Source organism: Apus apus, chromosome 27 (genome assembly GCF_020740795.1).
Source record: "Apus apus isolate bApuApu2 chromosome 27, bApuApu2.pri.cur, whole genome shotgun sequence".
In the NCBI taxonomy this organism is placed as follows: Eukaryota; Metazoa; Chordata; class Aves; order Apodiformes; family Apodidae; genus Apus; species Apus apus.
Genome location: NC_067308.1, coordinates 1,879,996 through 1,903,430, shown reverse-complemented (window position 1 = coordinate 1,903,430; position 23,435 = coordinate 1,879,996). Strand labels below are relative to the sequence as shown.

The following is a 23,435-nucleotide window of genomic DNA, read 5'->3' as shown; positions in this document are numbered from 1 at the left end:
AGCTGGCAGGGAACTCTGGAGATCCTCTGGTCCAACCCTCCTGGCAGAGCAGGATTGCCTGGAGCACATTACACAGGATTGCATCCAGGCAGGTGTTCAAGCTCGTCCCCATTGTCCCTTTTCCTGTCATTAGATGTCACAAAAGAGTCTGGCTCCGTCCTCCTGACACTCACCCTTTGGGTGTTTATAGACATTGATAACGTCTCCACTCAGTCTTCTCTCCAGGCTAAACGGACCCAGGTCTCTCAACCTTTCCTTGTCAGAGCGATGCTCCAGTCCCCTAATCATCCTCATTGCCCTCTGCTAGACTCTCTCCAGTAGTTCCCTGTCTCTCTTCACCTGAGGACCCCAGAACTGGACCCAGTTCTCCAGATGCCTCACCAGGGCAGAGCAGAGGGGTAGGAGAACCTTCCTTGGCCACACTCTTCCTAATGCACCTCAGGATGGCCACAAAGACATTGCTGGCTCATGGGTAACTTTCTGTCTACCAGGACTCCAAGATCCTTCTCCTCAGGGCTGGAGTTGGGTTCTGTTGGCATCTTCCCCACATCACCTGGGGCATTGCCCTGGCCCCCCCCAGCACCAGCCCAGTGTGTGTCAAAGACCTCACAGGGCCTGTTCCCACCAGGCCTAAGCAGCAGGGTAAGCAAGAAGGGCTGCTGCCAGCCCTGTCACCTGCATACAGCAGGACCTTGAGGAACAGGCACAGTGACTCGTGTCCCTCCAAACCAGCCTTCCCACGGCTCCATCACTCTCACACCGTGGCCTCCACCCCCGGCAAGGCTGGCACTAAGACGACATGGTCCTGACAAATCTTCTGGGCTTTAAACATCCTCTGGTTCAAAGGTGGTTCCTATGAATGTGTTTAGTAACTATTTGTGTTTCTCAAGAATTAACTAGATCATTGATGACCCTCCTTTAATGTTACTTGATTTTTATTTTTCTTGTTCCATTCCCAACCCAGAATCTCTGTAGTTGCCAAAATGCCCATCAAAATGCTTGACCCACACACTAGAGACCCCACACTGAGTGCAGTGCTGCTTTGTTTTGTTTTTTCTAATTAAAAAGAAGTTGAAATTATACCTGGATTCATCTCCTGCTGGCTTGACCCCATTTTAAAGTCCAGAGGCAGCTGTGGAATTCAATCAAACCTAATTAAGGCAAACGAAATAACATTCCAATTTAGAGCTACTGTTGCTTGTCTGGTTGTAAAAATTCCAGAGAGAGACATGAAAATGGGAACAGAGTAAAAAGAAAGTGGTTTTATCCTCAAAGCAGACGGCCCGTAGACTGGAAGGGTGGGCTCCTTGGCACTGCCCCAGTGGCAGTTTGATGGATGAAATGTGGATTTTGGTCCCTCTGAGGGAGCACTGGCCCAAGTTGCCCATCAGGGAAACTGCTATTGCCTCATGGACCCTTTGTGTCTCCCTCTTACTGGGGAGCCCAGTGCAAAATGTGAATAGGTTGGTAACAAATCACAAGCAATGCGAAAAACTTGGAAGAGGGGAAGGGAGGGGCCACCCAGCCCCTGCTGCAGTTCTGTGACTGAGTTAAAAGATTAGTTGCAGATTATCAGATAAACAAACCAACACAGACCTGTACCAGAGCTGTGCAGCTGCCACCTCCTGGGGCTGGTGCCAAGCCCACATGACGTGGGTTATTTCTGGCTCTGGATGGCTGCAGCTGTCTCTTCCAACACCATGTAGGAGACAGGGCCCTTCTGCCAGGGTATGAGGCCTTGCTGGGCTCTGGGGTGATACCTGACACGGAGCAGCAGAGCAGCCTATCTGCAAGAGCATCTCCTCACCCATCCTGAGCAGGAGCCTGGGCTCCCGCAGCAGGGTCTGGGCATAAGGCCCTTCCTAGCCCCCCCTGCAGCAATTATCCATTCACACACATAGACACGTGAGTCACAATCTTTATTTCCAGCTTTTTCCCCCTGGAATTAACTCATTCCTCTGGTTACAACTATTTGCAGAGTGCTGGGACTGCACAGTGGTGCCTGGGCCACAGGGCAAAGCAGGTGGAGGTGGCAGTGGTGGCAGGACATGGCAGCACAGAGATGAGATACAGGACTGTGAGTAATGCACAGGGACAGGGTCCTTCCCTCCCCTGGCACAGGTGTGGGAGCAGCTGAGGAAACATAAGTGAGATCAGGTCTCCAGTGGGGCCTACAGGGAAGCGCCAGCAGATCTGTGGGGACGGGCAGAGTGGTGGCTCACAGGACATGCCCAGGGGACAGTAACGTCACACGAACGAGCAGCAGCAACAGGCACCAGGGCAGGGTGCCCTGAAACACCACCAGCCCCAAGCACGGTGAAGGAGAAGACAGTCCTTCCCCAAGGTGGCACCTGCCTCAGCAAGCTCAGCTGCTTCCTCAGGTCTCCTCCACCTCCTCACAAAACGAGGGATGTGTAGCCAACAGGAACTAGGCCAATGCTGTTTCCATGGCAGCAGCGGATCCAGTCTTCATCCACAGTGGAGAGCAGCTGCAGGATGTCTCCTTTTTGGAAGCTCAGGTGACCATCAGCAGCACCCATGTGGTCACACAGTGCCCGAACAGCCCTGCACAACAACCACCAGGGATTCATCTCCCTAAGGCCCTCATGTCCCCCTAAGAATCTCCCACAGGACTCAGGACAGGTTTTAAGGCTCATGTGTGGAGCCTGTGACCTCCCCCTCAGGCAGAGATGCCACCTGACAATGGACTTGATTGAGAAGCCACATCACAGAACTGTCCTGCCAAGCAGACCCTGGGAGCAGCCACCAAGCATGAGGCGAGCTCTGGGTCAGGGCAAGCGAGAGCTGGTGAGAGGGGGAGGCCACCAACACCCTGAGCTAGCTTGGACAGAGCCTGTGCAAGCACAGAAGGACCATGACAGCTCTTCTGACCTGCCAGTTTGGCCAGAGCTGCCACAGACTCCCCAGAGAACCTGCTCTAAATCCAGAAAGCACATGAAAGAAAGAAAATGCCACAATTCCCCCATAAAAACGTCTGGGAAAAACAACTGAGCCCAGCTTGGCAGAGACACAGGATCACCCAAAGCTCAGCAGGAGGCTGAAGGAATCCCCAGGAGAGCAGTCAACATGCAAGGTAGCAACAAGGAGCAGTGTCAGCCTTTCCCTAGAAAGGTGTATAGGATCCACACTCTGGATGAACATAATTTGGGACATTAAGAAAAAGTTATTTCCTGTAAGGGTGGTGAGATGCTGGAACAGGCTGCCCATGGAGGTTGTGGATGCCCCCTCCCTGGAGATCTTCAAAACCAGGTTGGATGGGGCTCTGAGCAACCTGGTCTAGTGGGAGGTGTCATTGCCCATGCAGGGGTTGGAACCAGATGATCTTTAAGGTCCCTTCCAAACCAAACCATTCCATGATTCTATGACTCTATGCCTGGAAATGGCCCCTGCTTTCTCACCCCCTCCCAGAAAAAAAATCCACCACCGCCTTTTCAGCCCCAAACACTACGGTGCCCTGCATCACCTCTGAGTCTGGGGTGTGTCAGACGTGCTCCTCTCTGGCTGCTCTTGATCACAGGTCTTATCAGATGCCAGCCCCTTCACCACCACGGCCAGGACACGCGTGCTGGGGGACAGCCAGCTAGAGGGTCTCCTGCCACAAAGCAAAGGAGCCACAAGCTCACCTGGGAAGCCTTTTCCCAACCATCCTGCTCAGAAAACTATTCTAGTGATCTGGATGCTGACAAGGCTCTATCAAGCACCACCAAGCATCCACCATGAGCTCCTGCTACTCCAAAGGACTGAGACAATGTGATGGCATCAGCACCTGGAACACGTACTAATCCCTGGCACAGTACAACAGCCCAGGAGCAGAACCTGGACAAGGGGCAGACTGAGTCACCCTGCGAGGCCAGCGAGCCCTGTGCTGAGCTCCCCATGCACTGCCTGGGAGAAAAACCCTCCTCAGCACCTCCTGCTCCCCCCACCCTGCCTGCCCAACTTGGGTCTTACCTGGATCTTGCTGAAATGGTGTCAGGACTGGGAGGGAAGCTCCTGGCAGAAGGGCTGGTGGCTCCAAAGAGCCAGCCCAGCCAGCTGCCCTTGTCAGGACCAGGAGGACCACCAGCTTCTGGGTCAGAAGAGGCTGCCTGGTTCCTATTCACATGGAGTTTCTCTCCAGCAGTGAAAGCACCTGGCTTGGCTGGTGCTCCAGCAGGCAGGATGAGGTCTTCTGGAGAAAAGGTCCCAGAGGTGTCAGCACTGCTGCTGGGCTTTGAACTGGAGAGTTCAGGGACAGCTTTGGTCTGAAGGAGCTGCAGCTCTGTGCCTCTGGGCTCATCCATGGATAGGTGGGGTCGTGCAGCCTGGCTGGGGCTGGAATCCCCCGCTGCTGTCCGCAGCTTTGTCCACCAAATGAGGGGGAACTTTCCCTTGCTAGGAGCAGTGTAAATCCTGGAGGCCTGGCTCAGCTGGCCCCACCAGCCACTGAGGCCAGCCTCAGTGTCTGGAGGGGCTGCCTGGGGCCTGTGGGTGTCCGGGGAGCTGTCACCTCCCAGGAAGGTGCGACTGAGCTGGCCACCCCACCGCAGCACATGCTGGAATGTCTGCTGCAAGGCAGCCCCCACCTGGGGGCCAGGGACCAGCCCACACACTGCCTGGGACTGGTACCTCATGCTGCCTTCTGCACCCACTGCCCTTCCCACAGTATCAGGGGGGACCTCATCTTCCAGGCTTGCCCCCACAGCACTGGTTGGGCCCTCCAGAGAAGGCTGCACAGCCCCCCGAGCCTGCACAGTGTGATGGGCAGGAGACAGGGGTGACTCCAGCTGATGGGACAAGGGTCGCACATCTACAGAGAGGTGGTGGTGTTCAAAGAGCAGGTCAAGGTGGAAAGTCAGCACTGAGAGAGGCTGGATGAGCAGCAGCAGTTCATCAGCAAGGTGGGGAAGAAGGCCTTGACTCAGTGCAAAGAAGGCCACCGGTGAATAGAGCGTCGAGATGACACCTACAAGACACGGATGGCACTGAACAGCTGCAAAGGCCCTGCTCCTGTCCACAGATCCCTCTCAGGGCCAACTGGTCTGTCCTAGCAGGGATAAATGTACGCTCAAAACTGCCTGACTGCCCTCATCCAGGATGACAGACAAGGAAAACAATGCCCTTGTCCAGTACAGAAATTCCAGCCAAACATTGTGGGTGGAATGGGCATGGGATTATCACCTTGGGAAGCAGGAGAGGGCTTGGGTGGGGAACTTCTGGGCACTGTGTCCTTACCTGGGCTCTTCTGCAGGTGAGAGATCCACAGCTCTAGCTGCTTAATGCTAAACATGACAAAGGGAACCCAAGTTAGAGCTTTTGGGACTCCACTCCAACCTGCTGTTGCAGCAAGGACAGCCTGGGCCACCAAGGGCAAACACTCACTTCAAAAGGCCAAGGATAAAGGCATGAAACTTCTGTCTGGTGCTGCTGAGAGGGGCCAACCTGGCCACGTGCCAGCAGAGGGACTGGAGAGAGCGGGTGTTGGGGCCTGTGGAACACACAACACAGTCACTGCTCTGGGGGCACATCCTCCCCCAGCCTGGGCTGGAAAAACTCGACAGCTTGGGATGCTGACCCCAACAACTCCAGGAGCAATGTCCTCCCACCAACCTGTCTTCACCGAGGCTTCCACCACACTCCAGGGGGAATTTTTCCTCTGGCCTGTGATAACATCCTTCTGGAAGGGCTTCAGCCCGTCCTCCACCAAGGCATAGAGCGCAGGGCAGAGGGTGTGCAGCAGCAGGTACCCCACATCTGGGCTGAGCCGGCTGTCCCCCAGCTGGGCCTGCAGCAGCAGGAGAGGAAAGGAGCAGGAGAGGAAGGGCAGCACCTAACCCCGAGCCCGAAGAGAGGGTGGTGGGATCGTCCCGCAGCCCCCCCGGCCACCCTGGCTCCTGCCCACCCCAGCCGCTCCCTCACCTTCTGCACCAGGTTCCGCGCGGTGCTGAAGTGGTCGATCACCTTGTCCACGGCGGCGCTGAGGGCGACCAGCAGGGCTGGGGCACAGCGGGAAGGGGGGGTCAGCCGGCACCCGCCCCCGGCCCAGCGGCACCGAGCGGCGGGGGGGCACGGCCCGGCGGGGGCAGCGGGGGCAGCGGGGGGATGGCGCGTCCCGGCTGTTGCTGCGGCAACCGGCAGCTCCCGGGCGGGGGGGGCGGGACCCCCGGGACTGCAGAGCGGGGGCGGACCCGGCTCGACGGCGCCACCTGTCGAGCGGCGCCGCGTCCGCAGCGGGCAGCGGTGCCGGTCCCTGCCCGTCCCTGCCCGTCCCTGCCCCCAGCCCCGCCAGCCCCGCCAGCCCCGCCACCGGCCCTCGCCTCCGGGCCCAGCCCCTCGCACCCTCCAGGCCCAGAGTCTCCGTCCCCCGCCCCAGGCCTATCCCGCCCCCGCCATCTCCCGCACCCCGCTGGGCGGGGACGGCCCGGCCCGGCCGAGGCTCAGCGGCCGCTCCGCGCGGCGGCGGGGCCGGAGCCGCGGGGCCGTTACCTTTCTTCTGCTCCCCCCGGAGGCGGCGGGCTCCCTCCGAGCTCCCCTCGCCAGGCCGGGCGGCGCCCGGGGCGGCTCCAGCGGCGGGTGGCGGGGGCCTGGCTGGAGAGAGGCGGCGGTGGGATCAGCCGCGGCCCGCGGGACCCGGCTCGGGCTGCCCCGCGACCGGGCGGGCGCTGCGGGGGCCGGCGGGGCCCGAGGCCGCTCGCGGAGGCCCAGGCCGCGCTCGCCGCAAGGAGCCTGCGGCGCCGCCCGGCCCCACTCACCGCGGGCCGCAGCGGGGCCGGGGGCAGCCGGATCGCGCTCGCCCATGGAGACGGAGCCGCGGCGGGCGGAATGGGACGGCCCGGCTCGGGCCCCTGCCCCCGCCTAGGGCATGTCCCCGCGGGCCGGGCGGCGGGGAAGGACGGGGAAGAGGAAGGGCTGAAGGGCAGGGCGGGGTGAGGAGGTGCCGCCCCGGCGGGGCCCGGGCAGCCGAGAGAGACCGGGACAGCCCCGGGGGCCGGTGCTCCAGCCGGTCTGGGCAGTGTGTCCCGCCCGAGCACAGCCAGGGACGGGAGGGGGAACCCACGGTCGCAGAAGGCGGGGCGGGGAAGCAGCGGACCCCCCGGGCCCGCCCGGAGCACCGCGGAGCCGGAACGGTCGGTACCGGCTGGTGAGGGGCACCTGCCACGCAGCCCCGGCCGCCGCTGGAGCTGCAGCCCCTCAGGCCGAGGGAGACACCCCTGCGTCCCACCCGGAAGAGGGAACCCAAACTCTTACCCTCCTTGCAGATCTCATCTCTTCTTTTGACTGTCCCTGGCACCCAGGGGTCCCCTTCAGGTTCCCCGAGCCCCCAGACCAGGGTGGCTTTATCACAACCAGAGCCCAGCCCCTTCTCTCCTGGGAGGCCGCTTTGGGCTGGCAGCCCCCCTTCCTCTGGGTCCCCTGGCTGTCCCTCTACAATGGGCTGCAGCCCCAGTCGGGACCTTCTCCTTTTCAGCTGGTGGCTCTCCATAGGCGCCAGCAAGTGTCCACCCAGAGGCATGGGTGGCATCCAGCCTGAGCCATCACTGCCTGCAGCCATCTCAAGGAGTGCAGGTGGGTGTGGAGCTGCCACTGGCTCTGCCCGCTCTGCGGCTGGCTGGCCCTTGGGCTTACTGGAGGCGTTGCGGTACCGCAGCTCCTTGAACGTGGTCACCTCTCTTTGCCTGGAGCTGGGCGCTTTCACAGGCCAGTCATGCAGGAGCTGAGGCCGGGTTGGCTCCTGGCCCGTGGTGCTGGAGAGGAGCTCACTGGGGGGTGGCAGCTCTGTGTCAGGTGAGAACACAATCAGCCAGTCGCTCCGGTCAGCCCTGGCCTGGGCAGGCCCAACAGCGTTCCTCTTCCTCTTTAGGGCAAGCTCATGGAAGGAGGTGATGGTCTTCTGGCCCACATCTCTGCAGAGGTCGCCTGAGCCAGGCTCTGGCTGCACAGGCAGGAGTGGTTGCTCCGCTCTGCGTGCGTTGAGAACCTGCAGCCGTCTGCGGGGCCGGGGGGGCACCGGTGGGGGGACCCTGCCAGCCCAGGGCTGCAGCTCAGGAGTGCTGCTCAGAGCCGGATCGCATCGTGCTGGCACAGGTGGTGCTGGAGACACTGCATCGGTGTTGGGGAGGGAGTTGCAGTTAGGGTCTAGGTTGGCATAGATGCTGGTGGCCTCCTGCACTGCCGTGCTGGGAGAGGTCTCATTGCCCTGGGAGTCAAGTGAGGTGCCACTGCAGAGGCTGTCTGGGCTTTCTCCAGTCACGGCGTCTGATCTCTGCAGCACCGAGTGGTTGAGGTTAGCATGTCTTCCACCACATGTCCTACTCTGGTCAGCCAATGACTGGTCACCCTGGGTGTCTTCTATGGGAATGACGTTGGGCTGATTTTCAGGGGATTTGGACTCTTCTCTGGAGAACTCTTTGCAGTACACAGAGACCGGGGAGTCATCCAAGCTGAAATCTGAGCAGCTACTGACAGACGAGGAGGAGGAGGAGGAAGCCAGATCACAATGGGGATTGCAAGGGGAAACCACCTCCTCTCCAACATGCAGGCAGGGGAAATCCTCTGGAGCTGCCTGGTTCTGGAGACCCAATGTCACCAGCTGCTGAGTATGGGACTCACAACACTGGCATTTCAAGGAGGGACTGTTGGAATTGGCATCCACTTGCTCACAGTTCTCTGGGCAGTTGGTGCAGCCAGTCTGGTCTCTTCCACCCATGGAGGTAGAGGTCTCCTGGAGCTCTGGGTGCCGGGAGAGGTGCAGCCCCAGGGAGATGTGCTGCAGATGGATGTGGTTGAGGTTGCACAGCAGGCCTTTCTTAGGAGCCAGCATAATGCTGCCTCACTGGTGGTGCCAGAGCTCCCTGGAGAGCCCCACAGTTCCTCTCTTCAGACCATCCAGCTCCCTGCAAACATCAAATCTCCTTTCAGTCGGTGGGGGAGAATGCAGCAGCACAAACCTGGAGAGGAATGAGCATGGTGAGAGGGAGGGTAGTGACCTTGCAGCAGCCACTGAGCAAGGAAGGACCAGCTGCAGGTGACTGGTGTGAGGGTGAGGGCCAGGGGCTCAGAGAGGGTAACAGGCCCAGCTGAGGGACTGCCCCACAGCCCCCCACAAAACTCAGGCCTGTCCAGCTGGGCAGGGGCTGCAGCCGGTTGCCGGCAGCTGTGGAGCCAGTGGCTGATCCCCAGAGCACGGACCTGAGCATGGTCTGCGGAGGCTCTGGCTGGGCCACGGCTGATTCCCTCTGCCGGGGCACGGCAGGTGGGAGCACCTCGGAGATGCCATCAAGGAGAAAACGCCCTTGAAACCTCAGCCAGGAGCTGCCGGCGAGGGAAGGGGGCCGAGGAGGGGGCACTGCCAGGGGGAGGCTCAGCCCAGGCGGGGTCGAGGAGACGCCCGGTCCCTCCTCAGAAACGCCGCAGCCGCTGCAGGCTGCGCATGGCCCGGCCGCTCCCAGCCGAAGGCTCCGGCCCCGGGCACCGAGCGGCAGCCGCGGGCGGGGCCGGGCGGCGCGGCCCCCGGGCAGAGGCTCTGACTCGGAATCGAGCATCCAGCAGCCCGAGGCCGCAGCGCGGCTGCCCCCCTTCCCAACCCCTCCCGCTGCCCAGAGCCAGCCATGTCCCGCGGCCCCAGCCCCTCTCACCTCGTCGCGCTGCGGCGGCGAATGCGGCTGCCGGGAGGGCGGACCCGCCTCTCCGGCCCAGCAGGGCGGGGCTCCAGTGCCCGCCCCCCATTCCCCACCCTCTTCAGGGACGCACCGGGGAGGGGTCGGCGTCCTCCCCCTCCGGCATCCCCCCCAGCCCCAGCAGACACCCGGCAGCCACGCACCCGAAATAACTTATGTTTATTGACACAAACACCGGGAGCTGAGTGAGCTACGACCCCCGGCAGCCCCAGGGCACAAATAGCCCCAACCCAGGGCAGGAGAGCTGGGGGCTTGAGGGGCAGGGAGCAGCTGGGTCGGCAGGGACCAGCTCGGGCAGCCACAGCAGCAGGGGGTTGCAATCCCTGCAGGCCTCCTCATCAAAGATTTCACAGTTCACGGCCAGGCCCACCATCACTTCTGCCGCTTGTAAATCTTCTGAGCTAGGCTAAGAAAGATCTCCCTGGGGAGGCGGTTGCTGTGCTGACTGATCAGCTCCTGCAGGCGCTGGTAGCTGCTCTCCTCATACTCCTGAAAAGCAGCCCTCATGCCCACAGTCTCATAGAGCTCCTTCACCTTTGCCACCTTCTCGGGTTCCTTGCAGCCATAGTTCTCCTGAGAAAACACCAGAACAAGTCAGGCTGGTGCCCAGCTTACTGCTGCAGCTGCTTATTCCAAGTGTGGCAGGAGCCAGCTCTTGCTCTCCCTGCCACTCTCTTACACTGCTCACAACCAGCAACCCTTCTCCCCATACGGCAGCTACACAGGGTGGCACATGGCTTTTCAGGTGTATGTCACAGCACTACACTCCCTCTACACCGTGTCCTCAGGGAGGTAGTCCACACCATCTGCCCCACCCCCGCCTTCAGAGGGTTTCTCTCATTCTGGTGGTGTTACCTCCAGGATCTTCCTCTGGTCTGGTGTGACCCGGCGCAGACACTCCACCACCAGCCAGCTGCACTTGTTGTCCTGGATATCAGTGCCAACCTTCCCCATCAGCTCTGGGTCCCCAAAGCAGTCCAGGTAATCGTCCTGCATGAAGATGGAAACAAATGAGCACCACAACCAGCATCTTACAAGCACTGTGGGACAGGGAGCCACCTCCTACCTGGATCTGAAAGAACTCGCCCATCTCCAGCAAGATTGCTTTGGCATTGTCGTGCTCCTCTTTACTGTCAATGCCAGTCTAAGAGGGGAAAAAAGGAGCAAAGCCTTCCAGTACCTGCCTTCCACCTTTACTTCTCCCACCTCCCAACTCCCCTGCCCTCTCAACAGCCTCATGCCAAGGGTTAGACCCCTCCTGAGATGTTTCCACAAAACTCACCATGTACATGGCAGAAGCCACAGGCAGATAGAAGGAATAAAATGCTGTCTTGTACTTAACAATTGCCTTATACCTGCAGCAGAGGAACCACGCTTAGTGACAAAGCCCAGGCCATCCCCTCCCACCAGGGCTCTGCAGATCAGAGCCAGCAGGAGAAAAGCAGCATCTCCCTCCAACCAGTTTCGAGCTCTGACAGTGCCAGCAAGACTTGTTCCCCAAAGTCTGGTAGGTGACAGCAGCACTTCAGCAAGCTGGTTGTCTCTCTTGCACAGTCTGGAAGGGACTGCAAGCAGAGCCACCCTACCTCTGTCCCCTTCTGTGTCTTTACCTCTGCTCACTGAAGCGATTAAAATCCACCTTGGAAACAGGAGCAGTTATGAGGTCCAGCATCTGCCCAAGCTCAGTCTGGTAGGCAGTCTGCAGAGGGAAGAAAGGATTTATTAACACAGTTGCCCCCAAAATGTTCCCATAGCACAGTGGAAACCCCAAGCCCCATTTCAGCTCCTGTCCAAGTCTGAAGGAAAGGTCTGTGTTGAGCAGGATGCCCAGGAACTTAAGGAACAGTCAGAGATCCACATGCCATCAAGCATCCAGAAACAGCCCAGACCCAGGATAAATCTGTGGGAGCTGGGAGCAGGGGCCAGGCTCACCTGCAAGAACAGCTCCAGCAGCTGCAGGTAATAGGACTGCTGCCCACAGTATTTCTTCAGCAGCCTGTAGACAGAGGACTCCAGGAGGAAAGCATCGTTGATGGCATCCAGACCAATCCCCTCCTGCAGCAGGAGGCCAGGGAGGTGTCACAAAACGCCTGGACTCCACAGGACCCCAGTGCACAGGAGCCTCCCGAATGCTCTCACCTTCTTGTACCAGCAAAGCTGCCCCCGGCGGGTGAGGGACGCGTCCATGATGTCGTCGGCCACCAGGAAAAAGGCTTGGAACTGCAAGAGACTGGGTCAGGGGTGTGGGTGGTCCCCGTGGGACCCCAGTCCCGCTTGTTCCCCGGACGGGCTCTCACCAGCTCGATGCACCAGCCGACGGCCAGGGCGCAGCGGAGACTCTCCGGATCGCGCTGCCCGGGGCTCGCCAGCTGCCGGAAGGCGCCCAGCACCGTCAGCCCGCGGTTCAGCTTCCCGCCTGGCGCGTTGTACTCCAGCACCTACAGGAAGAAGGGGAGCGGGAAGCAGGGAAGCAGGGAAGCAGGCAGCCTCGGGCCTGCCGCCCCGACCCCTCGGCGCCCTCCTCACCTCCTTCAGCCGGGCCACGGCGTCGCCCACCTCCGGGTGCCCGAGGCCGTCCTCCGTCAGATCGCGGACGATCTGCGGAAAGAAGCCCAAGAACTCGTCCCGCTCGGCAGCCGCCGCCGCCTTGGCCCCGCCGCCGCTCATGGTGCCCGAGAGCGCGACTCGGCGCCCCCGCCGGCCGGCGGGCCCAAGACCTTGCCAGGCCCCCCGCGCTCCTGGCGCGGTGCTCGCCGGGGCGCGTAGTCGGGAGCCGCGGGAGCAGCCGGGGCCTCCGCCTCACGCAGACTACAACTCCCGGCGTGCCCCGCGCGGGGCGGGGGCTGCGCCAGCGCTCATTGGCCCGTTTCATCGGATGAGGATGAGCCCAAGGAGGCCGAGCCAGTGGAAGCGCAGGGAGGGCGGGGCGAGGCGGCTGATTGGTGGGGGCGCGATGGGGCGAGGGCGGGGGCGGGGGGCGCAGCCGGCAGGGTGTGGGTGTCCGGTAGGGAGCGGTGCAGGTGGGGGGTGCAGGTGTGGGGTGCAGGTGGGGGGTGCAGTGTGGGGTGCAGGTGAGGGGTGCAGGTGAGGGGTGCAGGTGAGGGGTGCAGTGTGGGGTGCAGGTGTGGGGAGCGGTGCAGGCAGCCGCACTGCACACTCCAGTGCCCCGGTGGGAAGGGGGGTGTCAGGGGCCGTTTCGCCTTTCCTCCGCTCCGGTGACCGTCACCCAGCAGGGCTGAGGACTCGCAGGTGGGTCCTGCAGCTCCGTCGCGGTGCCCGCCCCTTGGTGCCAATCTCCTGCTTATCTGATGTAATCCTCTCATCTCGGCTCACCCAGGTTAATTGATCTTGGCCCCGTTGTCTGCTGATCCCCGGCCCCCATTGCCAGGACAGGGGCCAGGGCAGAGCTGGGCTGGCTGCAGGCCCAGGGCTCTACACTCGCCCCCTGCCATAGCTGCAGTGGGACCCGTGGGTCCCCACGCCTCCCCCAGCCCTGCAGTAGTGGGTGGATGGTGGCCGGGCTGGAGACCCACGGCCTGGAGCTGCAACACCTGGGAAATGCTCCTTTTGCTCCAGCAGCCTGGGCACTGTGTGGGGTGGCTTGATGGCCAGGCAGAGCCGTGCTGCCAGGTGCCAGCAGTGGGGCCTGACCCCAGGGGAACTTGCACCTGCTCTTGATCAGGCCAGCTTTGGTGTAATCTGAAATAATCAAATTAGAAAGAAACCACTAATCAGCTCTGATCTCATTGCGTGTCACTGAGCTGATGGTGAGGCTGCCACCAGCAGCCCACAGACAGGGGCTGCTCTGGGGAAAGCTGGCAGGGTGGCTGCCTGCACCCTGCCTGCACCCACGTCCTGCCTGCACCATGCTTATGGTGCCATGGTGGGGTGCAGAGGCTGGAGGGGAGCAGGCAGAGCAAAGCTGTGCCCCAGCCATGCCAGGTATGCTGGCAGCACCATATGGGGCCAGGCACCACAACCTTCATTTAATTTGGTTAATGCTCAGAGTCTGCACTGCAATCAGGTGGCATCAAACCTTCCCCTCCCCCAGATTAATGAAAGGAGATGAAAGGGGAAAATAACCCAAAATTAAACATTAATCTCCCTGGGGGCTGAAGGGAGCGGGGGTTGGACAGGAAGGGACCTGTTGTCTTGGGTCTGGGGGCCGGGCACAGGCCGGACACCCAAGGATGCTCTGGCTGCTCCTTGCTCCAGGGAGAGCCAGGATCAGATGCAGCTTTTAAGCAGAAAGACCACAGCATCCCCCACCCTCTTCTGTCCCCGTGCATGGCACCAAAGGAAGCTCCCCCAGACCAGCTCAGAATCTCTCTTTATTATTTAAATCCATTATGTACAACAACCAAAAAAAACCAAAAACAAAACGCTTTTAAATTCTCTGCGATATGAAAACTACAAGCTCTGTACATCAACTGCCATGAGTGCAAGAGTGAAGGATCATGGTCTTTGGTGGCTGGACTCATGCCCACGCACGCCACAGAGACACTGGCACGTGGCCAGCACCCCTGGCCTCTCTGGCCACCCGGGACGGGGCCACAACACGGCTCACTGCAGCGGGAACCGGAGCACAGGGTGGACCTGGCTCCTGGCACAGGGCTGCGGCGTGGGGAGGGTGCACCGGTGGCACAGGTGGCAGAAGCGGAGCCGTGCTCGGTGCCACCTGGGCTGGCGCTCCATGGGGGACACAGGATGACCGCTACAACATCTACATCACGCAGTGTAAACACAGCCCAGGAATGTCTGACTATGTGGCCCGGCCACAGACCCTTCCTGAGGGGCTGCAGGGGAGACACAGACCATGGGGGTGGAGTGGGACATGGCTGGGCAGGGAAGGGGATGTGAAGTCCATGAAAAAAAGGCAGTGCTGGACATCCCCTCCACTGGACGTGCTGCTGGGATCCTGCCGGGCCACTCTGCCACACAGGCCGGGCCCCCTGAGCAGTCCCGTGCTTCGCACTGGTTCCGATGTCCCAAAACATGAGGGTTGAGAACTGAAGACCTCACTTGAAGCAGAACCATGTGGAATAAAACCCTCGCCCACCACAGTGGGGATGGCAGGCTCCATTGGGCAGCAGCCAAGCCCCATAGCACAACAAGCCATGGTTCCTGACTCCGGCAGTGGGAAGCAGCTTGCGCAGCACGGCAGGGTCAGGAGGGGACACTACTCTAACCAGGACTGGTAACACAGGTGGCCCAAAGCGACACTGTAAGCAGAGCTCAGCTGCCTGGCAGAGCCACAACTCAAACACACATTGCAGACTACTGGCTCTGGAGGGGTGTGGGCTGCTGCAGGGACCCCAGACGCCTGCCCTCCTGCACAGACTCCCAGGAAGATGAGGCGAGGCAGCACCCCAGCCCCATACATCACCCAGGCACTGCCTGGGGTTGGCATCTCTTTTTTATTCTCTGGGGTGCTGGTGGCCACCATCTCCAGGCAGCTTGGAAATGGGATCACAGCACAGGGCAGCGGGGAGCAGAGCCAAGGCTGAGCATCCTCCTGGAGCCACAGGCAGCCAGGTCTCCCCCTTGCTGGAGCATGGCAAGGGTCCAGGCCACAGCACCTGGGTGGGGGGGCACAGTCCTGCCCACAGGCACATCCCAACCCTGTGGGGACCTGGCACCTCTGAGGCCAGATGCTCCCCCAAGCAGGAGAGAGGCACCTGGGGGCTGCTCGGGTCACCCACCTGCTCCACCACTTGGCACTCATCAGACCAGGGGGACCCTGCCTGGGATTCCAGGTCCTGGCACCATGTCCCAAGGGACCGGCTAGTGCCTCAAGGAGGGGAGACCCAGCTGTCTCTGAGTACCCAAACTCTGCCTGCCTGGGGAGAGCCCAGTGGGGGCTCCAGCCCTCTTGCCCTACCCTCGGTGTTGGGCCCCAGGGGCTGCTTCTCCCTCCACTCCCAAAAGGCAAAGGGGCTGGGCAAAGCTTTCTGGGGATCAAGGCAGGTGTGTGGCAGCCACTGCTGTGACAAAGGACACACTGAAGGAGCCACTAGTGCCAGCCTGGCACCAAGGACAATCCATGGGGGCAAGGGCATAGTGGGGGGCCCAGCACCCAGGGAGTTGTCATGGGGAGTGAGAGTCCCAAGGGACACTGGAGTTTGGGTGAGGGCTCTAACCTGTTCTGTTCTCTCCAGGAGGGCAGGACTTGGGACAGATGGTGACGGAGAGCCCAGGCAGGGTCTCTGCTTCATGGCAGTCAGCAGAGCCCCCTCCTCATCCAGCTGGGCCAGCTCTGAGGCTGCCCCACAGCCACTCCTGCCATGTCCCTGCACCTGGAGCAGACAGTCCATGATCCTGAGTGCTGCCGCCCACCTCCCCTTCCCTCCGGGGACCTTTGCCAGGCTCTCTGCCTCTCCTGCCACCTCTGTGCTGGGGACTCACATGTTGGATGAGAGTTTGGGCTTCCCTGTTTCCACTTCAGGGCTGAAGGCCACAGAGCCCTTGCGGGAGGGACCTGCTGCCTGCCTGGACGTGGAGACCGGGGACTGCGGGGTGGATGCTGCAGCCACGGAGCGGCTGGGTTGAACCAGTGATCCTGAAGGCATCTGCTGCGAGTGTGCTGGCTGGCCTGGGAGCCCAGGACATGGCTTGGTGAGGAGGCCAGCTACTGATGGGGAGGATCTGCGGGCCAGGTTCCCGGTGGATTTCCTGCCCTGCTGCAAGGAGCTCCCATCGCCTTGCTGGGCCACTTTATTGGGAAGAGAGGGCTGGGAGGCAGAGAGGAGCCGGACGTCCTGGGTGAGCCGCCCCACCGGCAGGCCCTGGATGCTCCTGTGCTTCACCAGCTGCTGGGGCTGCATCAGGAGAGAGATGTGGGAGCCAGTGGCTCGGGACAGGCTGTAGTGCAGCGTTCTCCCGGCTGGCTGTGCCTGCTCTGAGCTGGGGGACGGAGCCCCGGCTGCCTGCTGCAGCAGCGAGGTGGAGACTGAGGTGCCACGGGACTTGGAGAGCTGCGGCTGGGACCCACCCGGGGGCTGCTTGGGACCCCCTGGCAGGTCCCCCTTGGGTGCTGCACGCAGCAGGACCTGTGCCCCATGGCTGGGTCTCTGGGCCCCGGTCTCCAGGGGCGCCTGGGACTGCACCATGGGGGAAGACGGCGAAGCGGCGGCAGGCGTCTGGAGGTGGGACGGTGCCCCTGATGGGGAGCTGACAGAGGAGGGCCGGGAGCCCCCCAGGCTGGGCTGGGACCTGCGCACCTGCCTGGTGAGCAGCGTGGCCTCTGGGGAGAGCGGGCTGGAGATGGAGGAGGGTGGCAGGAAGATGTGGGCCTGCAGGCTGTGCTGGTGGGTCAGGGCAATGGCCACATTGGTGGTGGCGGCCGCTGTCTGCAGCGGCGCGTGCACCAGCGGCTCCCAGATCACCGGCTTGCCACTCAGCTCCCGGCCCATTGCCATCTGCTGCAGGTCCTGGATGTTGTGGGCCATGTCCTGGTCATGCTTCACGATCTGCTGGATCATCTCATTGTTCATGGGCCCTGAGCTGTGCTCAGCTCGCTTGCGGAGCAAGATGGAGTTCTTCTTCCCTGGATGAGAGACAGCAGCGTCACCAACCCTGGGAATGCTGGCTCTTGGGGACACTGTGGAGGGCAGGGTGGCAGTGGGGAAAGGACAATGAAACCTCACCAGTGAGCTGAAGAGAAGCAAGATCCTGGGGAGGGTCTGGGCTGGGACAGAGGGAGAAGCATGTAGAAAACAGGGGAATCCTGGATCCAAAGGTTCCAGGATGGGGGCTGGGAGCTGGGGTCCTGCTTGTCCTCCATAGGCAAGGGGGGGTTGAGGACAAGCACCTGGTCAAGGCCAGACAGTGCAAACGGGGAGGGGGAGGTGTGATGGCCCCCCTGGGAAGCTTGTCATTGCCTGGATCTTGCCTGGGAGGACAGAAGGATCCTGGATGCTCCCTCCCTGTCTTCCCCTGCACCCTCATTGCTGAACACCCATGGGGCTAGGATGCCATGATACACAGGGTCCATTATGCCATCACTCACAGGGCTAAAGACACCATCACCCATGGGGTCCATGATGCTGTCATCTATGGGGTTGGGGTGCCATGGCCACAGGAGTAGGCACAAAAGTGGCCAAGCTGGGCACAGGGGCTGCTCCTCACCTATGCGGTCCAGCCGGTCCATGGCCACTGTCTCAAAGGCCCTGCGCATCATGGGATACTCCTCCAGCACCTCGTTGAAATTATCCACCGACAAGGAGTAGAGGCGGCAGTAGGTGTCAGCTCGCACGCTGGCTGTCCGCCTGCCCCGTGTCAGCAGGCAGATTTCTGCAGGGAGACAGGTTTGGATGTTGGGATGATGCAGCCATTCCCAACAGCCTCCCCAGATAACGGGAGCCGGAGCGGGGACAGGACTGCCTGGCACTCCCACATCCTGCACAGGAACGGAGCATGATTCAGGAGGAGGGACAGACCCAGGAATCCAGACAGCCATGGCTGTGCCCTCAGCCTTTTCCTTTCTCCCCAGGCCATGCAGACATCCCTGGGCATGGCTGCTGTGGTTGCCCAGCCCCCCTGCTCTCCCAAACCTGCCCTCCTAGCCTGTTGACTGGCTCAGGCATTCTGCTCAAAACCACCCTCCCCTCCGGCAGAGCCAGCCAGAATTCAGGGCTCTGACTGCTGGCCCCTCTGGCTCAATCTGCTGGATAAGGTGCCCCATAAGAACAAGGGTGGTGGTCTTCTGAGCCCCAGAGCCTGCTGCGAGGTGAATGCCAAGTCTTTGGCGCTGGACAAGAGGGGATGGGCAGAGGGTGCAGCAGGCAGAAACATCAACTCCAGCCCCATGACACCTCACACTGCTCTCTTCTCTCCAGCTCCCCCAGCTCAGCCTCACCCCCGAAGTAGGAGCCATCAGACAGCTTTGTCTCCTTGTTGCCTTTGGTGAGGATGCTGACCACCCCATGCTGGATGAAGTACATCTTTTTGCCCACGGTGCCCTCACGGATGATGAAGTCCCCAGGCTGGAAGACCTCAAAGCGCAGCTTGGTCAGCATGGCTGTCACAAAGTTGGGGTCTGCGTTGGCAAACAGAGGCATGTTGGCCACCAGGTTGCGGCAGTTGAAGTTGATGATTTCCTGTGGGGTGAGAAGCAGGTCAACAGAGACATCACTGAGCCTGACCCCAGCAAGCACTGGCCCCTCTCCCACAGGTCACCAGCACTGGAGTGCCAGCCTGTACCTCTTTGAGTGGCTCACTGAGCTCCCCCAGGATGTTCTCCTCATCAAACATCTTGCCCTGGTAGCGGTGCTCATAGTACTCATGGATCCGCTGGCGCGTGTCCCCAGGCAGCTTGTGGAATGACATGTACTGCTCCACTTGCTTGTACTGTGGGAACAAGGCAGAGCCACACAGGGCTGCGTTGAAGTGAGCTGCACTGCACCAGAGGCCAGTGGCATGGCTGGCCAATGCTTTTCTTCTCCTCAGCAGTGGAAGCAGCTGCTGCTGGAGCTAGGATCCAGACACTCCTGCTCCAGAGCTGTGTCACCTTTGGGGCAGAGGATGGGACCACCATGTGCTCAGGGTCCCAGGGCAGAGGCCAGGATGGCGCCTCACTATTCCAAGGTGAACCCAAACATCATGAATGGAACATCTCTATCCAAATGGCCAGCCTGACCCCCCTCCCATACCCCAAGCTGAGTGGCAAGGGCAGAGATTGGGGCAGAAATCAGCAGGGCAGGGTAGCACTCATGGAGCTGGCTCTGGAGCTGGACCCACTCGTGCCAGGGCATCTTCCCCCAGTACTCAGGCACCCACTACACCACCTGCTGACCTTCTCCTGGTACTGGCGCCGGGACGAGTCCAGGGACTGGATGAGGGCAGTGGCGTGGCCGATGAACATGGCATAGCAGGTGGCCCCCACAATCATGCTCAGCATGGTGAGCCAGACGTCGGTCATGCCCTTGGGTGCCTGCTGCCCGTAGCCAATGCACAGCATGTGGCTCATGGCCTTGAAGAGGGCGTGCGAGTACTGCTTCCCCCAGGAGTCGTTCTGTGGACGAGGGAACAGCAGCACTGGGGGGTCTGTTGGAAGGAGCTGCTGGGCTGAGCTCTCCAGTACCCCCCCCCAAGTCCAGAGCCCCAGTGAGGAAAAGGTTTCTGCTGTGTCTGCTCTGCTCTGGGAGGAGGCACTGGGGATTGTGCGAAGCCTTGAGCCCCTGCTCTGGGGAGGAGGCAGGAGTCCCCCTGCTCCATTCCCTCCTGGCATGAGAGATTCCCCTAGCTGCTCCAGTTCCAGCAGCAGTTGGAGATGGGAAGGTGATGCAGAGATTCCCTCTACCCATCTCACTGCTGTTGCAGGGCTGTGACCAGAGAGATGCTGCTCAGCAGCACATAGATCCAGGCAGCTCCAGCCTTAGAGTACAAGATGTGTAACCAAATCCTCTCCTCCCTGTGGTAGATGCAGGGCCAGTGTCACCCCTGCCCAGGGCACTCACCACCATGTGGTTGATGTAGACCCAGCAGTCCTCTGGGAAGTCTTGCAACATGGGCACCAGGAACTGGAGGCAGCCATCCCAGTGACACAGCAGCAGCATCATGCCAATGAGGTTGAAGATCCTCACTACAGCACTGGCCAGGTCGTATGTCATATGGAAGATCTGGGGAAGAGGCAGGAGTGGAATCCTTGCAGTCTGGCCAGCTGTATCCCACAAACAAGGACCTGATCTGGCCTGAGACCCCAGCCAAGGGCCTGGGGCCCCCAGCCCAAAGGTTTCTCACCTCCTCCCACTGGTGGATGTAGCGGATGAGGCGTGAGAGGCGCAGCAGGCGCAGCAGGCTGAGGATCTTGGTGAAGCGGACGATGCGCAAGGCCCGAGCTGTCTTGTAGACATCAGAATCCACCTGGGTCTCCAGGTCAACGATGAGGAAGATGTAATCAACTGGGATGGAGGAGATGAAGTCAACCAGGAACCAGCTCTTCAGGTACTTCATTTTGATGGTGTGAGGGTCAAGGATGATCTCTGTGTTGTCCTCCACCACGATGCCTGTCCGGAAGTTCAGCACCAGATCAGCCAAGAAGAAAGTGTCCGAAAGCACGTTGAAAACGATCCAGGGTGGGGTGTTTTCATCCTTGAAGAAGGTGATGCCCACAGGCAGGATGATCAAATTCCCCACCATCAGGAACAGCATGATGAGATCCCAGTAAAACCTGCAGGGAAGGAGCACGGGGGACAGAGTGGGGCAGGGAGGAGTGGGGAGAGTGGGTTAGAGAGAAAACCTAGGGTCAGAGGTAGAGTCCAACACATCATGGAGAGACAGGTGCTGGGGACACCACACGTGCCTGCCCACATGTGCCCCACTGCTGGGCTGGGACACACCAAGCATATGTGTGCAGAGAGGAGGAATTATGCACCAGCTCTTGAGGCAGAGCAAGGCCAGGGATCTGGGGGAACAAATGTCACCCCACATGTGGAGGAATGGAGGGCTGTAGCTCCTTCCTTTCCTCGTGGGATGCCAGTGCATGGAGACCTATACCCCTGTCCCACACTTGACATCTGTCCTGAGGAAAACTCTGGCTGGACATGGGCTTTACTCCCTGGAGCTCCTTGTCACCCTCCAGATGCCCACCACCACCCAGGCTGGCTTAGCAGGATTTAGAATAAGCTTTGCTGGTTATGCAAAAGGATTGCCAAGCTCCTGGGGCAGTCGAGGGACTTGGGGGACAGGAAGGCAGTTGGGATTGTCAGGATTGTAGCATGGGTGAGCCACGCAGGGACAGACAAGTGCCACCACCATGGGGAAGGTGGGAGGAACACATCTAACCCCAAAAGAAGCTGCTCGTGAGCAGTAGGCAGGAGCTACAGAGCCCTGAGCCTGCAGAATCCTCATCCACCTCCTTTCTCTGAGAGTGGAAAAGCTGAGAGGCTTCAGAGGAAAAGCCAAGAGACACCAGGCAGCAATTTCTTAACGTTTGTTTATGCCATGAAATTCAGCCTCCCCATTCACAGGGAAACGTGGCTGGGATGTTTTCATTCTTCACGCAAACACATGCAGCCCCTTTCTTCACAAGGTGACAGCTCCTGCCACAGCTTGGTGGCCTCGTGGGCTCCCCACTCAGAGTTTTTATGTGTGTCTAGCAAAACAAGTCCAGCTCTCACCTTGCCTAAGCAAGAATTGCCTCCTGTACCCCCCACTGTGCCATGAGGAACACTGAGCACCATGCAGGGAAACCACCAGAACCTGCAGCTGCCCTGCCCTGCCAGGAGCCCTTCATCCAGGCTCAGGCTTCCACTCTTCAGTTGTTCTCTGCTCCATGCTGGGCCGAACGTGCAGGGCCCTGAGCTCAATGGCCTTTATGTATCCCCATAATGGGATAAACACCAGTATAATCTCACCAGCTGTCCACCTGCCAGCTGGCTTCATGTCACCTTCAGTGACTTCAGTCACTAGCTGTGGAAGCTGCTCCACTGAGCTCAGGTTCCCAAACTTTGGGGCAGCTTCCTCAGGAAAAGGGCTCTAAGGACCAGCAGCCCTCAGTGCTGCCCAGAGCAGCACAAGGAGCTGGCTACAGGTGCTGGGGACCTGTGGCGGGTGCTGGCCCTGCTCCAGGGTGCTCTGCCAGGCTCAGGACATCAGCCGTGTCACAGCTTGCTGCGGGAGATGACTGCCTGGCAGCTTCATCCCCCGTAGAGAAAGCCCACCCTACATGACTCAACATCCCCGTGACACCCAGTTCCTCCCACATCATCCATCCCTGAGCTCTTCCTGTGATCCCGGTGACACCGTAAGCCAGGCTCGGCTCCTCGCAGGTAGCCCTGTCCTCCTCCAGCAGCTCCCGGAGCTGTGCAGACAGGCGCAGGTGCCGGGCAGGCTCCTGCGGGCAGCTCACCGGGCCGTGTCCGCCCCCCGCGGCTCCTCAGCAGCCCGTGCGAGCAGGCGAAGCGGGCGAGCGCTGCGCCCTCCTCCGCAGGCCCGGAGCGGGGTCAGCCGAGGTCCCCGGCTGGCCTGGGCTGCCCTCGGCCCAGCGGGAGCCCCGGGGGCCGAGGCTGCGGGGGACCGGGGAGGGACTGAGGCAGAAGAAAGTTGTCAGGACCCCCCAGGGGACGAGCGCAGGGTAACTCGGGGCCGGGGAAGGGGCCGGGGCAGCGCGGCCCCGGGCACCGCTGAGGCCCCGAAGCCGCGTCCTGCGGGCCCGGCACTTGTTGCCCCGGCGGCTGCCGGCGGCGGGGCGGGACCGGGCGGGACGGAGCGGCGGGGCCGCGCTCAGCACCACGGACAGCGGCGCGGCGGGGCCGGGCGGGGGCGGCGGGGCCGGGGGCGGCGGGGCCGGGTCCCACCTGAAGTCGCTGTAGGGGTGGATGATCCAGGCACCGGCCGACTTCACCCGCTGCCGCTCGATCTCCACGGCCCGGTGGCTGCCGAACATGCGCAGCGAGAACTTGTTCACGGCGGGCTGCAGCATGGCCCCGAGCTGCCGCTGCACGAACGTGCCCGCCGCCGCCGTCTCGCCCTCCGCCACGATCTGCTCCGCCGCCGCCGGCGAGGCCGGGGCCGCGCCCGCCGCCCCCGCGGGCGCCCCCGCCGCCTCCCCGTCCACCACCGGCGCCTTCTCCCGCGGCTCGGGGCTTCGACCCGCCGCCGCGTCCATGCCGCCGCCGCCGCCGCCGCCGCCGCCGCGCCTCACGTTTCCTTCAAACGCCCTTGCCCGGGCGCCCTGCCCGCTGCCCCGCCGCACATGCCCGGCCCTGGACGGGTACTCGTTCGCCGCCCCGGGCCGCTCGGTCACCGTTCGCACTC

At 61.3% G+C, this 23,435-nt stretch overlaps 3 protein-coding genes across 7 annotated transcripts; all 3 read right to left on the bottom strand.

Annotated features, from left to right (window-relative positions):
- Positions 1 to 1,900: 1,900 nt before the first annotated feature.
- RUSC1 (RUN and SH3 domain containing 1) lies at positions 1,901 to 9,684 on the bottom strand. Of its 4 annotated transcripts, none has more exons than XM_051641330.1 (11): positions 9,636 to 9,684; positions 7,249 to 8,948; positions 6,487 to 6,588; positions 5,920 to 5,996; positions 5,611 to 5,785; positions 5,383 to 5,488; positions 5,236 to 5,282; positions 3,973 to 4,966; positions 3,485 to 3,613; positions 2,356 to 2,565; positions 1,901 to 2,193 (listed from the first exon to the last, which is right to left on the bottom strand). In XM_051641330.1, the coding sequence occupies exons 2-10, from the start codon at positions 8,819 to 8,821 to the stop codon at positions 2,397 to 2,399; spliced, it is 3,372 nt and encodes a 1,123-aa protein (XP_051497290.1). In that variant the 5' UTR covers positions 8,822 to 8,948; positions 9,636 to 9,684; the 3' UTR covers positions 1,901 to 2,193; positions 2,356 to 2,396. The 4 variants fall into 4 exon arrangements, with proteins under 4 accessions (XP_051497290.1, XP_051497291.1, XP_051497287.1 ...); XM_051641331.1 differs by having other exon boundaries at positions 1,901 to 2,133; XM_051641327.1 differs by having other exon boundaries at positions 1,901 to 2,565.
- A 135-nt stretch (positions 9,685 to 9,819) lies between these two features.
- On the bottom strand, positions 9,820 to 12,393 carry FDPS (farnesyl diphosphate synthase). The gene is made up of 9 exons (XM_051641346.1): positions 12,204 to 12,393; positions 11,975 to 12,115; positions 11,817 to 11,897; positions 11,610 to 11,732; positions 11,288 to 11,376; positions 10,960 to 11,032; positions 10,744 to 10,821; positions 10,533 to 10,667; positions 9,820 to 10,250 (listed from the first exon to the last, which is right to left on the bottom strand). The coding sequence occupies exons 1-9, from the start codon at positions 12,342 to 12,344 to the stop codon at positions 10,050 to 10,052; spliced, it is 1,062 nt and encodes a 353-aa protein (XP_051497306.1). The 5' UTR covers positions 12,345 to 12,393; the 3' UTR covers positions 9,820 to 10,049.
- A 1,597-nt stretch (positions 12,394 to 13,990) lies between these two features.
- Positions 13,991 to 23,286, bottom strand: HCN3 (hyperpolarization activated cyclic nucleotide gated potassium channel 3). Of its 2 annotated transcripts, XM_051641338.1 has the most exons (8): positions 22,976 to 23,286; positions 20,418 to 20,847; positions 20,135 to 20,296; positions 19,471 to 19,689; positions 18,879 to 19,025; positions 18,535 to 18,775; positions 17,805 to 17,969; positions 13,991 to 17,223 (listed from the first exon to the last, which is right to left on the bottom strand). In XM_051641338.1, exons 1-8 carry the CDS (start codon positions 23,284 to 23,286, stop codon positions 16,079 to 16,081), a joined length of 2,820 nt encoding a protein of 939 aa, XP_051497298.1. In that variant the 3' UTR covers positions 13,991 to 16,078. The 2 variants fall into 2 exon arrangements, with proteins under 2 accessions (XP_051497298.1, XP_051497299.1); XM_051641339.1 differs by lacking the exon at positions 19,471 to 19,689 and having other exon boundaries at positions 22,976 to 23,123.
- Positions 23,287 to 23,435: the final 149 nt, after the last annotated feature.